The 12,516-nt window shown below is 41.1% G+C and overlaps 1 protein-coding gene across 2 annotated transcripts in view; it reads left to right on the forward strand.

Moving 5' to 3' along the window:
- Positions 1-11,864, forward strand: part of ITCH (itchy E3 ubiquitin protein ligase) — a 77,429-nt gene extending 65,565 nt beyond the window's left edge. Inside the window, exons 18-25 of one of the 2 annotated variants that reach the window (XR_012322027.1) lie at positions 3,001-3,134; positions 4,481-4,621; positions 5,198-5,318; positions 5,409-5,513; positions 6,068-6,164; positions 6,978-7,050; positions 7,791-9,351; positions 9,705-11,864. Coding sequence is in view for 1 of the 2 variants with exons in the window: in XM_073683768.1 (XP_073539869.1) it covers positions 3,001-3,134; positions 4,481-4,621; positions 5,198-5,318; positions 5,409-5,513; positions 6,068-6,164; positions 6,978-7,050; positions 7,791-7,890 (771 nt within the window). In the remaining variant the exon portion in view is untranslated. Of the gene's footprint in view, positions 1-3,000; positions 3,135-4,480; positions 4,622-5,197; positions 5,319-5,408; positions 5,514-6,067; positions 6,165-6,977; positions 7,051-7,790 lie in introns of both variants that reach the window. The other variant, XM_073683768.1, reaches the window with a different exon arrangement.
- The last annotated feature ends 652 nt before the right edge of the window (positions 11,865-12,516 follow it).

Genomic DNA, 12,516 nt, shown 5'->3' on the forward strand with positions numbered 1-12,516 from the left:
AACTTTCATGTAATGTCCTTAAAACAAGTCAGAATGAGGCTCAGTATTGTGTGTGGCCTCCACGTGCCTGTATGACCTCCCTACCACGCCTGGGCATGCTCCTGATGAGGTTGTGGATGGTCTCCTGTGGGATCTCCTCCCAGACCTGGACTAATGCATCTGCCTACTCCTGGACAGTCTGTGGTGCAATGTGACGTTGGTGGATGGAGCGAGACATGATTTCCCAGATGTGCTCAATCGGATTCAGGTCTGGGGAACGGGCGGGCCAGTCCATAGCTTCAATGCCTTCATCTTGCAGGAACTGCTGACACACTCCAGCCACATGAGATCTGGCATTGTCCTGCATTAGGAGGAACCCAGGGCCAACCGCACCAGCATATGGTCTCACAAGGGGTCTGAGGATCTCATCTCGGTACCTAATGGCAGTCAGGCTACTTCTGGCGAGCACATGGAGGGCTGTGCAGCCCTCCAAAGAAATGCCACCCCACACCATTACTGACCCACTGCCAAACCGGTCATGCTGAATGATGTTGCAGGCAGCAGATCGCTCTCCATGGCATCTCCAGACTCTTGTCACATCTGTCACATGTGCTCAGTGTGAACCTGCTTTCATCTGTGAAGAGCACAGGGAGCCAGTGGCGAATTTGCCAATCCTGGTGTTCTGTGGTAAATGCCAAGCGTCCTGCACGGTGTTGGGCTGTGAGCACAACCCCCATCTGTGGACGTCGGGCCCTCTTACCACCCTCATGGAGTCGGTTTCTAACCGTTTGTGCAGACACATGCACATTTGTGGCCTGCTGGAGGTCATTTTGCAGGGCTCTGGCAGTGCTCCTGTTCCTCCTTGCACAAAGGAGGAGGTAACGGTCCTGCTGCTGGGTTGTTGCTCTCCTATGGCCCCCTCCACGTCTCCTCGTATACTGGCCTGTCTCCTGATAGCGCCTCCAGCCTCTGGACACTATGCTGACAGACACAGCAAACCTTCTTGCCACAGCTCACATTGATGTGCCATCCTAGATGAGCTGCACTACCTGAGCAACTTCTGTGGGTTGTAGAGTCCGTCTCAAGCTACCACGAGTGTGAAAGCACAACCAACATTCAAAAGTGACCAAAACATCAGCCAGAAAGCATTGGTACTGAGATGTGGTCTGTGTTCCCCACGTGCAGAACCACTCCTTTATTGAGGGTGTCTTGATAATTGCCAATAATTTCCATCTATTCTCTATTCCATTTGCACAACAGCATGTGAAATTGATTGTCAATCAGTGTTGCTTCCTAAGTGGACAGTTTGATTTCACAGAAGTTTGATTTACTTGGAGTTATATTCTGTTGTTTAAGTGTTCCCTTTATTTTTTTGAGCAGTGTACAAATCGATTGGCTGCTTGTTTACACAGACCGACGAATACTGATGGGAAAAAAACGATCCTTGATACTTGGTGTAGTGTTGATAGAATCCCTGTTTTCTCTGATGTAGATGTAGCAGTGCTCAGAATGCTCAGCTGTGTCCCAGACACTTGCCCGCTCGCCTGATTGGTATCTTCATGTGTACACTGTGTATTGTCAGCAAGCTGCCAATCAGTGGTGGGGCCACTACTACACAGATTGGCTGGTCTGTCTTGCATGCGACATGTAGACCTGTAACGATCTCCTACTGATAAAACACTGATTGTATTGAATCTATAGAAAGCTGCTGAGCAAATGACACATCCCTTGAATCAGACTCTCTGCTTCTATATCATGCTGTTCTCAGATTAAATGGCAAAATCCTGTGACAATTGCCTGAGCATTTTTCAAAATGCTCCTTCACTGAAATCAAGAAAGAGAAAAGGCCACATTAAGCCATCCGCACACCTGTCAAATAGTATAAATCTATCAAAAAATCTTTATTCCACAACATATAGACATACAGATTAAAAATCATGCATCATAAGAATCTGATCTCCTACAATAGATGGGAACATATTCACAATTATATTGTCCCACATAAACAATGAATGACAGATGTACTCTGTACATGCCACATGAAATCCTAGGGTGAGACTCTATAACCTCAGTTATGTATTGTAAGTCCCCTACCGCTGATTATAACCCTAGTAGCCTCAAATGATAGGGGGTGCAAACACCGTTCCACCTCCCCGTACACCAAGCAGGAAAAAATGCATATAAGGTATGATAATGAACCATGTATCTATAAGGCACAATAATAAACAAGGACTGTAATTATAAGCCCCAAAGATGAATAATGGATAGGTCTATATTGCACGATAATAATCATAAAATATGCATATTGTAAAGATGGAAAACGTCTCTGTTAAATATATAGAGACCCAGTAGATACTGACACTTATCCAAGACCCTATACAGGGTACCAAAGAATCAGTTCTAGCAAGGTGCTATGGATTCCCTTGTTACATGAACACCACAAAGTCAAGGAATTGGACTAGATACATCCCATAATCCAATCCAGAAGGAAATCCTTCAGAAGGGAGGGAGATAAATAACCTCTAAATATATCACACCCTGAAGAGGTACTTGTTACCTATAGTTGTCTAAGGATATCTAGCATGGCCCATAGCACTGTCGTTGGTGGCATAGGAGGAGACAGGATTCAAAAACCCCACACGTATCGCCGTGTCTAGCACGGCTTCGTCAGGGGAAGTGCTCCTTCACTGATCTGTTTGTTGGCCCATCTAAATGTACACAAAGAGCAGGAATAGCAGATTGCTGTGATAAGTCAAGTGAAAAATGCACAAAATTAAAAATTTCATCCAGAGCAATTTCCCTTTCTTCCTTTATTTCATTCTCCGGATCAGTAGGGGTCATAGCTCTGTTGGACCCTGATCAGAATGGCGCGGCATATCCTGATTACATGCTATAATATTATGGGAGTTTTAGAATCTAATGTATCACTACAATCACAGCATGTAGAATATATTTGTATGTTTCTTTTTCTGTAGAGATGTTAGATGTGTCTTGAGTTAACGTATCACGTCTTTTCCTTAGGCTTTATTCCATGGCAAATTTATAGACACTGGTTTCTCCTTGCCATTCTACAAACGCATATTAAACAAACCAGTGGGGCTGAAAGACTTGGAATCCGTAGATCCTGAGTTTTACAATTCCCTCATCTGGATCAAGTAAGTATGGCCTCCTGTCTTCATTTATGCAGTAGTGATAAAGGCAGCTTGCCTGGCTTCTAGTTTGTCTGTTCTAGGAACTTTCCTACAGCAATTGCTTTGGAAAACTTTATTGATTACCTTTTGATTTTAGGAAAAAAAGTGAAAGAAAATGCCAAATATAGGGAATACAGTGGTTAGTAAAAAAAAAATCCTATGGAAAAACATGCCTCTCATTGATTGTGAATATCACTTTTTCTACCTCGCTCTTTGCTTGAAAAACCACAAAAGTCTGTGTCTAAAAGTGTGAAACCAACAGGTGACACCACAGCATTACAAAATGTAGCCGGAGGCAAATACGAGATCCCAAGTAAAATCTGATATAGTGTAACCTATAGGAGTACGTTCCTACGTTCAGGACCTGCTGAACCTACCGCACTTATTATGCAAATTAGCAGACATGCATTGTACTTTTTTTTTACACGTGGATTTTCCTCATTGGATGCAAGGCTACGGGGAAAAATCCGCATGCGGACCCGCAAGAGAAAATGACATGCTGCGGATCTGAAAGACGTGCTGCATGTCAGTTTCCGCAGGTGCACAGAGACATATAGTGGACATGGGATTTCTAGTAATCCCATCCACTGTGCTGTAATATCTGGCCGCTGTGTTTTTGATGCTGCATAAATACGTAGCGTCAAAACGCAGCAAATCCTGAACGTGGGAACGCACCCTAATGGGTGTACAATAGGACTTACATTTTTATAAATGTCTATACGGAGGTAACTATTAGATATGTATAATGAAGTTATAAGAATAGTGTAACAGGGTTCACTAATAGTGTCACCCATATAGAAATTCAACAGAAATAGAGGAAAATCCACATAGATGTAATGATGTCATTACCTCCTGCATTATATGATGTCACTATTACACTATTCATGACTTAATTATACATATCTGATAGCTTCACCTCCCTGTAGACATCTATAGGGTTACGCTCTGTCTGAACTTGGGATCTACATACCCTCCTGCCTTCTACTATTTGTCACTCTGGTGTTCCCTGTTGGTTTACCACTTTTTTTTAAGTAATTTTAAATGTTATTTGTTCTTTAATAAAACTTTACCTTTTTAATATCTTATGGTTCTTGGTGTACAATTTTTTTTTTTCTGTAGGCTCATAGTTACTATTGTCCCGAACCTTATCTGATAAGCATTCAATGTATACTGGTATATTTCAGGCATGGATTACTTTATAGCTAATACTATTCTAGTCATTGGTATTATTTACATGTGCCGTGACTGGTTGCTCCTTTGCCATGGAAGTCTATGTGTACATGTGAGCCAATACATATTGTTACTCCTAGGGAAAACAACATAGAAGAGTGCTGCCTGGAAATGTTCTTTTCAGTGGATAAGGAACTTCTTGGGGAGGTGAAAAGCCATGACCTAAAGCCGAATGGGAGCAACATCCAGGTTACAGAAGAAAATAAAGAGGAATACATAAGGTGAGATATCTTTCTGGAATGTTTTCTATTAATATAAATTTGGGACTGTCTCCTCATAGAGATGACAGGAGACTAAATGGCACAGCAGTGTCCTAAAGCCACTAAAACTTCATTTTAGTGATATCCAAGGTCATTAGATCCTCGCCCATTGGATATTAGGTCCTTTCACTCATCTGATGTTCAGGATTAGAGAGTGAACAGCAATGTTCAGACAAGACCCAGGTCTCCTGACGGAACTAAATAGCCTTGTAAGGTTCAGGTCAGGAGACTCGCAGCCAGTCTGCATATTGTGGTCTTAACTCCGGCCATGAATGTCGACTGTAAAACCGGCCTCATTAGCATGTTTTTTTTGCTAATGCCACCAATGTCTATAATGAGGCAATCCCTAAAAAATAATGCTACGGCCAATAATATGGTGCTGAGAAGCTACAGCTATCTAACTGTTTGCACTTTGGCAAACCTATAAGCCTATGCACACAATATCCACAATATCCACAAGCCTATGCCCACAATATATTACTAAGTCATTCATTATAAGCACACGGGTCCTGACTGATCTGCATTTGCTTACTACAGGCTTGTCGCAGAGTGGAGATTATCTCGAGGAGTGGAAGAACAGACGCAGGCATTCTTTGAGGGCTTTAATGAAATCCTACCCCAGCAGTATTTGCAGTATTTTGATGCCAAAGAATTAGAAGTAAGTTGGCTGTTATAACATGATAATATGGTTAAGAGTTGTGGGAGAGATACTTTTATAAATTGTGTTTTTTTTTCCTTATGATAATAGGTTCTCCTATGTGGGATGCAGGAAATTGATTTGAATGATTGGCAGCGAAACACAATATACCGGCACTACACGAGAACCAGCAAGCAAATAGTGTGGTTCTGGCAGGTTGGGTTTTTCCATTTTATTTTTATAGTAAATTACTACAGTATATGGGGATGTCCTATATTTTAAAGGGGTTGGTTGGGCATTGGTATTTGATCAATCTAGAGGACGGATTATAAGTAGTAGATCGCCGAGGCTCCGACACCTGGTGTCCCCATCTGTCGCATGTTTTTTGCTTCGTGGTGGCCCGATGTAAACACTTTGAACAAGGCTCCAGTCCGTGTCCAGCAGCCGATACCGGCTACCACAGCCAGAGCTACTGCTCTTTTCAATAAATGCCCTCAGGAGCTCCATTCAAAGTGCTTACATCCAGCCATCGCCAGATTAAAAAACAATGATCAGTAAGGGACGTTGGGATTCAGACCACCATTGTTCTGCTATTGATGACCTACCCCATAGATAGTTCATCAGATACATTGTCCTGGACAACTCCTTTTAAATGGGTTGTCTGAAATTAGGAAAAAAATGGTCTCTTGTATACAGGCTGTTTTTTTTTAGTTTTATTATGAGTGTTTTTTATATCTTTATATATAACTTGCCTTTTTTATTCTTCCTAGTTTGTTAAAGAAATTGACAATGAAAAGCGCATGAGACTTCTTCAGTTTGTTACTGGGACTTGCAGATTGCCCGTTGGAGGCTTTGCAGATTTAATGGGTATGTACATGACCTATTTACCTAGATGATAAGATGAAAAGCCTGTTGGCCAAACAGTTATTCAACTGTTTTTATCAAAGAAATTATAGCTGTGTATAATTTTGTTATTACGATAGATAATCGGTTGCCGTATCTTGCTCTTTGGCCCCATTCACGTCCCTTTTTTTTTTTTTTGCGTATGTGAAAAATTGAGCGATTTTGCTCCTTTTTGTTTTATTCTGATTTATATTCTTTTTGTTCCATGTGTCCCATTTTTACCATTGTGGCATACACTTTTCTTTTATGCTAATCAAAAGGTTTCCAAGCTTCTCTTACCCATGACATCAGTTAAAAATTAATGGAAAACACTAGGATACAACACGGATAGACTGTTTGATATCCATTTTTTTCGCTGCCTTATTGAGTTAAGTGGTCTATTTCTGATCTTCAAATCAGATAAAATCGGAAAAACAGATGCGAGCATGCCCATAGATAATAGTGGGTACGTGTTCTGTTTGTGAAAAACATGTATAGAACATGTACATGAAAACTGATGTGTGAATGGGGCCTGATACTCTTCTCTACCTCTGTTAATGTTGTCTTCAGATGTGTTTGATATTTTTTAGCCATCTGATTTACAAGAATAATATAAGCCCTGCGGAATATGATGCCACTATATAAATGTGTACTGTGACAGAACATAACTCGGCCAGTGCATTAACCAGATTGAATGGCCAAGTATGACCTAAAGATTACAAAATCAAAATGAGTAAAATATTTGTGCAGTTATTGATGGTTTTAATTTTTTTTCCACCATATTATGTTTCCCTCTAGGGAGCAATGGTCCTCAGAAATTCTGCATTGAAAAGGTGGGGAAAGAAAACTGGCTACCTAGAAGTCACACATGGTAAATATACGGCACTAACTTGTATCTGCCATATATACAGGGGGAAACTTTCTACAATACTGATTTGCTTGCTTTGTACCTTCTTTAAAGGGAATCTGTCATTGTAATTCGAGAGCAGCATGATGTAGAGGCAGACAGACTTATTACAGCAGTGTGGCACTTACTTGGCTGTGGGTTGTTGTTGTTTCAATCAAATCAGTGTTTTATCAGCAAGAGATTATCCTTACATTACTAGGTGTCTCATGCCTCCTAGTCACCTATGTGTAAGCAAGCCCCCACCACTGATTGCCAGCTTTCTGTCAATGTACAGTGTACATAGGAATCTGCTAATCAGTGGTGTGGGGTGGGGTTATACTGGGCTCAGCATTCTGAGCACTGCTACATCTGCAACAGAGAAAACAGTGATAGTATGAAAATGACAGCATCCAGACCAGCAAGTGACATATCGCTGGAATCGAGGTCTCAGTCCCTACAACATGCTGTTTTCAGATTACATAGCAAAAACCTGGTGACGGATTCACTTTAGCTCTCATTGACTTGTTGTGCCCACTTACTATATCAAGGGCCAATAAATAAGATTGGCAATAACTTCATAGGTGAGAAGTTATTGCCAATCAGGATGTTGTGTAGATTGCAGCATATACAACCTTTTTCATATACTAGACAATGCCTAAATTATGGTCTGTTGTATAAAGACATAATAGTTATGACATCATATATATTGCTTTCTTCATTTGCAGCTTTAACCGTTTGGATCTTCCACCTTATAAAAGCTTTGAACAGCTTAAAGAAAAATTGCTTTTTGCGATAGAAGAAACGGAGGGATTTGGTCAAGAGTAAGAATCCCCTGACCTATCCTGCTGGCACGATGCGTGTGAACACTGCTGATCCCCTCCTGACCTCCTCCCTTCTTTATTTTGTTTCCTTTCTCAAGAACTTATTTTTAGTGACAGCATATTGTCCAAACTGTTCACGTCCTTACAGCCGAAATCTCTTGTCCACACCTGTGTATGTGATCCATCACCAGGAGATACATGGTTGTCGGTGTATACATGTAGCTGGGGCTTTAGTTCTCTTACAGTCTTCCATGGATGTGATACTATGCATCCTATGTGGGGATAACATTCATGATATTCTGTCCACTTACCAGTGTTCTACCACAGGGCACCCACAGCCCAATGAGCTGTATATAGCCATATTTATTATGCACTACGGGAGGGTGTCCTGTGGAGTAATGCTGAAAAAGAAGTTACCCTCCATACTTTCTAATGACAGCAATCCTGCAAGGTCATCTAGAATTGGTTGTTTCTTTTAAGTCTGTAGTAAGCGGGATGTCGTCTACCTGGTGTTCATGTCGCCTCTAAGCTTGGCAGCGAGTCATTGATTAGTTCGGGAAGCAGACTTCTGATAGACATCTCATCCCCCATTAGTTTCTTATCGTCTGCGGTCCTTGTGCACAATATAAAAGCACTATTTAACTTTCATAGTTTTATGTTTGTCTGAAGATACCACATAGACGCGCATGCTTTCTATGTCTTAGAGGACCATTTTATGATGACTGGAGGTTGAGCGCAGATGTCTCAAGTGTTAAGTCTTAAGCTCTTAGATCTGTCTGTACTCCGTGTGTATTTTGTACTCTTGCTTGAGGCTTCTGTGTCTGACAACTGAGCATGCACCTGACTTGCGTGATGTCAGTAATTCTGATGTGAACCTGGCCCTCTTTAGGACGTCGGGACACTGTTGTTCCTATCCTGCAGTTGTCCGGACTATCATGAAAGCCAAGATGATGACTGACAGGTGATTAACAGGGGGATTATATACCACTTCTCCATGAGATGCAGGGTTTTTCCACCTATGAGCACCATATTACAGTTTATATATACTCTATAAAGTTCAGTAACTTTGTATGTACATTGCATTTCTTTTTTTTTCTTTTTTGTTTGCAATGATCCAGTGTACTTCAGAACAGCATTCACAATTCTTCTGATTTGTCATGGGAGATTGTCAGAAACCATATAGGACAGACCCATAAAAAGATAGTAAACCTAGAAATAAGTTGTAATACAAGTAACCAGGAGATATTCTCATCTCTCATACTTGTTCCCTTTTCTCTCATACTTGTTAGTCTGTTGAGTTTTCTGCATGTTACTGAAACGGTTTTGTTAGAAGACCTGCAAAGAACATAGGGGGTTGTTAATCTTATCTGTTCCATTATTGGCTGTGGACCAACCAAGGGGGCGGTACTTAAGTGCCAGAGGGTGATAGATTCCCTTTATCTGACCTTCTAATATGGTCATACAGGTGACAGAAATGTAAATCTATACCTACCTGTATGCCTCATATTAGAGGTCTGGTTGCTGTGAAATTTGTTTTTATTTAATCAAGTTTCTGGTGGCTTGCAGTCCCGGGGACGGGAAGAAATCCCCGCCTCCTGTGTGAATTACAATGTTTCTCCCCTCCCCTGCATGTCACAGTGCCTGGATTTGGCTGCTGCACCTGCACATCACAGGGCACGGTGACATGCAGGGGGAGGGGGGAAACATTGTAATTCACACAGGAGGTGGGGATTTCGCCCCAGGACCGGAACACATCAGAAACTTGTAAGAATAAAAAGACATTTCACAGCAACAAGACCTCTAATATGAGGCATACAGGTAGGTTACATTTCTATCACCTATGTGCCCGTATTAGTAGGTTAGATAAGTCCCAGGGGGTGACAGATTCCCTTTAACCAGGGATTGGGCTTAATGCTCATTTGTTTTACTGCACACAGAGCAAAGGGGGGAGGCTCCTGCTGCAGCCAGTTGCCTTACCGCTAAACTCAAGACACTGAGGAAGAGGAGAGGGAACATGGCTCATCTCCTGGGACACAGAAAATCTTTCTTTTGTTTTAATTGTAGCGTTAGACACAATAAGATGAGGCAAGAAGAGAATAAGGGAGGAACACTGGGATACTTAACATTTTAGCTGTATTTTCTATGTGTAGTGGTTTTTAACAGTTAGTGGAACGGTTATAATGCCATGGATCAGCTGGCTTTTACTACATTAGTGCACGGTGTAATGCGGGACACTTGTCACAGTGCACATTACCAGGCCAAACTGTGTGCAGACGTAGAGGCAGCAAGGAATGCTGGGAGATTTCAGCGTGCAGACTTCATCGTGCTATGAGCTATAACATGGCTGTAACAAATCACTAGTACAATATATGCAATGCATTTACAAAAATCTGTAAGTAAACTGTGAAAATGGTGTTTAGAGGTAGACCTATGCTTTAAAGTGTGCCTCCGCTTCGAATGCGCACAAATATATGCGGGAAGTACATTATCTGTAGTTCACAGAAGTTTGTCAATGAAGTAAATATAGCGGCAGGAATGATATGCAGATCAGCAAACTATTGACTGCCATTTACTGTGGCCTGTGATGTGTCTGTGACTGGTAGACTACTGACTAGAGTGGCCTGTGCCAGGCTTAGAAGGCGAAGGGGAACTCTTCTTCTGTCTTTTCTCTAGTGGAGTGATAGCCCTGGTTGTAGTGGGAAATAATGTAATTCTCTTATATAGAACCCTGTATACCTCAGAAGAACACTTGAAATTAGAAGGCATCTAAGTAGCCAGTCCGTTCATGTCTGAGCCAGGTAGATCACTCCTTTCACTTGTGTTCCTTCGTACATTTAAAGGGACATTAAACCTAAGGTCTGTCTTGGGCTAAGCGCACACTATGTTTAAACCATTCTTTTAATGTATACGTCAGGAAAAGCCCCCTGTTTATGTGTTAAACTTATTCATCTATGGAAGGTCAAAAAAGTGTGCTTTGGCATCTGTTGGGGTGACGTGTTGGAAATTTTTCAGCTCTATAGAAGAGCACAGCAGGCTGCTGTTTTCCATACAGAGAGCCGGCGTGCAGTACGTGTTTGGAACCCTATGCATGACGCCCGCCATTGTATGCTGTGGCATGTCGCTGCTTTGTGGCTGGAGCATATACCTTGAATGGATGGCTGGAACGCTGTGTGCACAGAGCCTTATCGTACATCTATCCTGTGGTTAAAAGCACTCTTGTTTTAGGTTGGGGAGAGGCTGGCTGTAGTATGGGCAAGTCCAGAAAAATGTCTGCCTCCATGATCTCAAATCTCCATAGACCATTATATTTAGTGCTCCTTTAAATTTATCAATTGCCTGTGTTTTTTTTTAATTTGTTTCTTACCTCAATCCTTGGAAATTCAATGTCTGAGCTGCATCTATTTCTACAAACTGTGTGAAAGTGACGTTAGTAGTAATTGTACATATGACATACAGTAGTCATTCACGTCACTTCTGTGCTTTCACTCTATGTCTTAACCCTTTTGATTAAGGTGCACATCTTGCGTCAAAGAAGCGGTTAAAGTCGTGTGTAAATCATTTACAAATCTGATACAGAGGCTCTCGGCCCTATATTTTTAACACAAAGTAAAGCTATAATTAATATGGACATCTCCCTAGTTCTATAGGGTAGGCTCCGTCAATATTTTTATGATTGATTTAGGAAGACGTTATAATTGCTTGTGTATATATATAAATATATATATATGGGGGCTTTGTCCCAAATGAGGGGCAGGGAGCTGGATTTTTTTTTTTTTTAACTCCTTATTTGCAAGATATATTCTTGTAAATGAGGTGTTGACTTTGGCAACAAAATCTTTTTAAACCAGAGATCCCTCTCCCTGCTCCCTAATTTTTTTCTTTCAAATTTTGTCTGATTGAATAAAAAGATCTACTGAAAGAGATTCTCAGTAAAATAAAAATAATTAAAAATAAAAAAATAATTTTGCTCAGTTGTCATTGTGTTTGGTATGTTTCGTTACACTTGCTTTTTGCACTTTACAATGTAAAAAATTACAAAGAGGCAAAAGGGATTGGTATACAGTATGGGACGGGAAAAAAAACACATCTTTGTAGCATTAACAGGATTTAGCACTGTTGGACCGCTTGTTTGGTGACACTATGGGGGTGATTCATTAAAGCATTTTTGCCAAATTTCGGATAACCTAAAGTGCCATTGATTCCAGGTAGAAAGCATTTCTCAGGGCTCTCATCTAATGGCCACAGATTACTGATGTGGCTGATGGACCAGGTACTGTGATTCAATCTGCACCAAATCTAATCAACGGTGTTACATTGTAACGGAATTAAATAATTATCCTCATTAGTAATTACAACACATTTAGCATCGCTTTGCAACACCGAAAATGGAAAACAAGTGACGTGCCAAGTGGTTAAAATAAAAGAGAAGAGTTCCATAAGAACACAAAAGGTGCAGCTGCTACTGACTGACAACTTCTGGACATATGGACAGTGGGGTCCAATTCTTATGCACCCACTTAAAAATCTATAGTATATTCTAATGCTGCCACAAATATCATTAAAGGGGCTTTCTAGTCAATCAAAAAGTGGTGTTGTGTGAGCTAAATACACTCGCTTCGATGCCTTTCGA

Source organism: Phyllobates terribilis, unplaced genomic scaffold, assembly GCF_046119375.1.
Source record: "Phyllobates terribilis strain yellow unplaced genomic scaffold, ASM4611937v1 Scaffold_5__5_contigs__length_657084704, whole genome shotgun sequence".
In the NCBI taxonomy this organism is placed as follows: domain Eukaryota; kingdom Metazoa; phylum Chordata; class Amphibia; order Anura; family Dendrobatidae; genus Phyllobates; species Phyllobates terribilis.